This window comes from Argentina silus (genome assembly GCF_951799395.1).
Source record: "Argentina silus genome assembly, contig: scaffold_171, whole genome shotgun sequence".
Taxonomy (NCBI): Eukaryota; Metazoa; Chordata; class Actinopteri; order Argentiniformes; family Argentinidae; genus Argentina; species Argentina silus.
In genome coordinates, this window is record NW_028153204.1 from 65,001 (window position 1) to 70,000 (window position 5,000).

At 51.8% G+C, this 5,000-nt stretch overlaps 1 protein-coding gene and 1 pseudogene across 2 annotated transcripts in view; both read left to right on the forward strand.

Annotated features, from left to right (window-relative positions):
* LOC310824383 (cilia and flagella-associated protein 47-like) overlaps positions 1-1,549 on the forward strand; it is a gene marked incomplete at both ends in the record, with an annotated part of 33,604 nt that extends 32,055 nt beyond the window's left edge. The window contains one exon of the mRNA XM_083697637.1: positions 1,358-1,549. Coding sequence (XP_083553763.1) covers positions 1,358-1,549 — 192 coding nt within the window. The remainder of the gene's footprint in view (positions 1-1,357) is intronic.
* Positions 1,550-3,264: 1,715 nt separating this feature from the next.
* LOC310824382 (transmembrane protein 47-like) overlaps positions 3,265-5,000 on the forward strand; it is a 5,846-nt pseudogene continuing 4,110 nt past the window's right edge. The window contains exon 1 of the transcript in view: positions 3,265-3,487. The product of the transcript in view is annotated as a transmembrane protein 47-like (transcript). The remainder of the gene's footprint in view (positions 3,488-5,000) is intronic.

Here is a 5,000-nt window from a genome sequence, read left to right on the forward strand (position 1 = left end):
CACCACGGGACCCTGCTGGTCCAGGTACACACACACACACACACACACCACGGGACCCTGCTGGTCCAGGTACACACACACACACACACACACACACACACACACACACACCACGCTAACCTGCTGGTCCAGGTACACACACACACACACACACACCACGGGACCCTGCTGGTCCAGGTACACACACACACACACACACACACACACACACACCACGCTACCCTGCTGGTCCAGGTACACACACACACACACACACACACACACACACACCACGCTACCCTGCTGGTCCAGGTACACACACACACACACACACACACACACACACACCACGCTACCCTGCTGGTCCAGGTACACACACACACACACACACACACACACACACACCACGCTAACCTGCTGGTCCAGGTACACACACACACACACACACACACACACACACACACACACACACACACACACACACACACACACACACACACCACGGGACCCTGCTGGTCCAGGTACACACACACACACACACACACACACACACCACGCAACCCTGCTGGTCCAGGTACACACACACACACACACACACACACACACACACACCACGCTAACCTGCTGGTCCAGGTCCTACACCCACACACACACACACACACACACCACGGGACCCTGCTGGTCCAGGTACACACACACACACACACACACACACCACGGGACCCTGCTGGTCCAGGTACACACACACACACACACACACACACACACACACCACGGGACCCTGCTGGTCCAGGTACACACACACACACACACACACACACACACACACACCACGGGACCCTGCTGGTCCAGGTACACACACACACACACACACACACACACACACACCACGCTAACCTGCTGGTCCAGGTCCTACACCCACACACACACACACACACACCACGCTACCCTGCTGGTCCAGGTCCAACACACACACACACACACACACACACACCACGCAACCCTGCTGGTCCAGGTCCTACACACACACACACACACACACACACACACACACCACGCTACCCTGCTGGTCCAGGTCCTACACCCACAGACACACACACACACACACACACACACACACACACACACACACCACGCTACCCTGCTGGTCCAGGTCCTACACACACACACACACACACACACACACACACACACACCACGCTACCCTGCTGGTCCAGGTCCCACACACACACACACACACACACACACACACACACCACGCTAACCTGCTGGTCCAGGTCTTACACACACACACACACCATCCAGTATTCGTTCAAATTAATTCTGTTTGGTTCAAACCTGAGTGATTGACCTGAGTGTTTCCGCCCCCCCCCCCCAGACAGCTGACATGCAGTGGACCTATGAGGTGAGAGGGGCGGCTCCTGCTTACACCCCGCCCCTCTCTGCCTCCTCCAATGGGATCAGCTCCACGGGACTCCGCCCCACGGCCGTCCGTCCACGGAACTTTGTGACTCGGAACCTTCAGCTCCCGGCCGTGGCAAACTCCTCCCCCATCAAACAGATCAGATAGACCCCCCCGCCCCCCCTCAGGGTCCGCTCTGACATGAATACATTAAACTACTCTCACCTCATTGTCTAGTCTGATTTGTCTGTCGCTCACTCACGCAGGTCACACACATACACACACACACACACACACACACTCCTACTGCTCTCCTACTGTAGCTGTCCTATGGGTCACCTTGTCACTGTAAAAAGCAGTCATTATGTCGTTAGCTACCATCTGCACCCTCAGAGGGGGAGGGGAGGGGAGGGGAGGGGGGAGGACTGCAGGGGGAGGGGGAGTGGAGCAATGATGTCTTTCTGAGAATGTCTGTCTGTCTGTCTGTCTGTCGATCACCTGTCTGTCTGTCTGTCTGCCTGCCTGCTTGCCTGTCTTGTCTGTCTGTCTGTCTGTCTATCTGTTTGTAACCTGCCTGTCTGTTTGCCTGCCTGCCTGTCTGTCTGCCTGCCTGCCTGCCTGTCTGTCTGTCTGCTTGCATGTCTGTCTGTCTGTCTGTAACCTGTCTGTCTGCCTGCCTGTCTGTCATCACCTGTCTGTGTCTTTAACCTGTCTGTCTGTCTGTAACCTGTCTGTCTGCCTGTCTGTCGATCACCTGTCTGTCTGTCTGTCTGCCTGCCTGCTTGCCTGTCTTGTCTGTCTGTCTGTCTGTCTATCTGTTTGTAACCTGCCTGTCTGTTTGCCTGCCTGCCTGTCTGTCTGCCTGCCTGCCTGCCTGTCTGTCTGTCTGCTTGCATGTCTGTCTGTCTGTCTGTAACCTGTCTGTCTGCCTGCCTGTCTGTCATCACCTGTCTGTGTCTTTAACCTGTCTGTCTGTCTGTAACCTGTCTGTCTGCCTGTCTGTAACCTGTCTGTCTGTCTGCCTGTCTGTCTGTCTGTAACCTGCCTGTCTGTCTGCTAGGAGTGGTTCTGTCTGTATGCTGTAGCCAGGCTGGTTCCCAGGCGCTCCAGGAGAGCAGAGACAGAAGGAGGATCTAATGTTCCCTTCTGAACATCATTCATCTCCACAGAGCAGCTCTGGACCTCCTCCCTGGCTGACAGCACCAGCTACACCATACAGAGGTGTGTGTGTGTGCGTGTGTGTGCGTGTGTGCGTCGTCAGGGTGAATGGCGAGAAGCTCTGAGTTCCCAGCGTCCCTCACCTGTGAGGGCCAATCAGGCCAGGGCACACCGGCCCACCGCAGAGCCTAACCCTGACTTCCTGCTGAACATGAGGAGAGGGGGAGGAGGGAGGGAGGAGGGAGGGAGAAAAAGCAGCTCAACTTAGCTTTCATCCCAGCTCTCTGATACTGATGTCTACAACTCCTATCCTGCCACACACACACACATACACCACACACATACACACACGCACGCACCAGACACACACAAACAGTGTCTGGTGTATGTGCGTGTGTGGTGTATATGTGTGTGTGTGTGTGTGTGTGTTAATCAGTGTTAGTGGTGTGCTAGCCTAATGGGTTCTAGGTAAATGAAAGCATCAGTCAACAGACTGAACTGTCATTACTACTGACGCTGAGATGCCCCCCCACCCTCCTCGTGACGTCACTGCTGGAGTCGGAGCTCGGGCATCACCGATAGCGCGGCGGTGGGGCGGGCGGCACGAGGGAGGCGGCTTTTATCTGTACCGGAGCCTCGCTACACGTTAACACGGGGGAATTAAAGACGAGACACGACACGAAGCGGCAGCAACAACAACGACAACCGGCGGCGAGGCGGTCGCGATGTCCTCGTCTACGAGCGAGGCAGAGGAGGTGCGCGTGGCGGCGTTGACGCCGCTGACGTCGGTGGGGCTGGTGTGCGTGTTCCTCGCGCTGTGCCTGGACGTGGGCGCGCTGCTGAGCCCCGCGTGGGTCACCGCGGACGACCACTACTTGATGTCTCTGTGGGAGGCATGCCGGAAACCCGCCTCCGGCAGCTGGCAGTGCACGAGCACTCTGGAGACCGGTGGGTGGTGATGATGATGATGATGATGATGATGGTGATGATGATGATGAGGGTTGTATGTATGAAAAGTGAGATGTAGCTGGATATGCAGACAGGACAGTTAGCTTGTAGCTCTATAGGTAAGCTACCTACCTGTAGCCTGTAGCTTTGTGTGATGTCTGCCTGTTGTCTGCCTGCCTGTCTGCCTGTCTGCCTGTCTGTCTGTCTGCCTGTCTGTCTGTCTGTGTGTTCTGTCTTCATCATGTCTGATCTGGGGGGGGTCTACTATCTGGTGAGTATACCAGTGGTGGGATATTTGTGTGTGGGGAGTTTGCCTGTGTTGAAGTGGGGTGTCTACCTCTCCTTCTCTCCCTCTCTCTCTCTCCTTCTCTCCCTCTCACTCTCACTCTCTCTCCCTCTCTCTCTCTCTCTCTCTCTCCTTCTTCTTCTACCTCTCCCTCTACCTCTTTTTCTCCTCCCCCTCTCCTTCCCTCTCTCTCTCTCTCTGTCTTGTTGTCATGGTTATGACTGATGGTGATTTTTACAAATAAAAGAAGAAGCATCTTAAAACTAAACTAAAATATACACTCATCGAGCACTTTATTATAACACTATACTAATACTGGGTAATACTCCCTTTATTACAACACTATACTAATACTGTCGTGGAATTTAAATAATAGTATTTTGAAATAAAATACCGTTAACCGGAGCTGTTGATTCATTCAAAGACTTTATTCACAGAGAATACAAAGCAGTTCAAATTTGCAAAATTGACCCTGAGTTTTCGTCTGTCACCTGTCTTTATAGACTTCACCCAGGTCAACACCCTCCATTCAACAAACTTCTAGTTCCTGTCTCCATACACCAATAACATTCAAGAATTACATTTCGTCATCAAGGTGGGCTACTCCCACCTGCCCTGGCGCCATTTGTCTACTTAAACCTTGATGAGCCCCAGGCTGTTTTGTCCTGGCTGTTTACCACTTTGTTTATCACTCATTTATCCTGTCTTCTGATCATTTATCCTGTCTTCTGATCATTTATCCTGTCTTCTGATCATTTATCCTGTTTCTGATCATTTATCCTGTCTTCTGATCATTTATCCTGTTTCTGATCATTCTATCCTGTTTCTGATCATTTATCCTGTCTTCTGATCATTTATCCTGTCTTCTGATCATTCTATCCTGTTTCTGATCATTCTATCCTGTCTTCTGATCATTCTATCCTGTCTTCTGATCATTCTATCCTGTCTTCTGATCATTTATCCTGTCTTCTGATCATTCTATCCTGTCTTCTGATCATTCTATCCTGTCTTCTGATCATTTATCCTGTCTTCTGATCATTTATCCTGTCTTCTGATCATTTATCCTGTCTTCTGATCATTTATCCTGTTTCTGATCATTTATCCTGTCTTCTGATCATTTATCCTGTCTTCTGATCATTCTATCCTGTTTCTGATCATTCTATCCTGTCTTCTGATCATTCTATCCTGTTTCTGATCATTCTATCCTGTTTCTGATCATTCTATCCT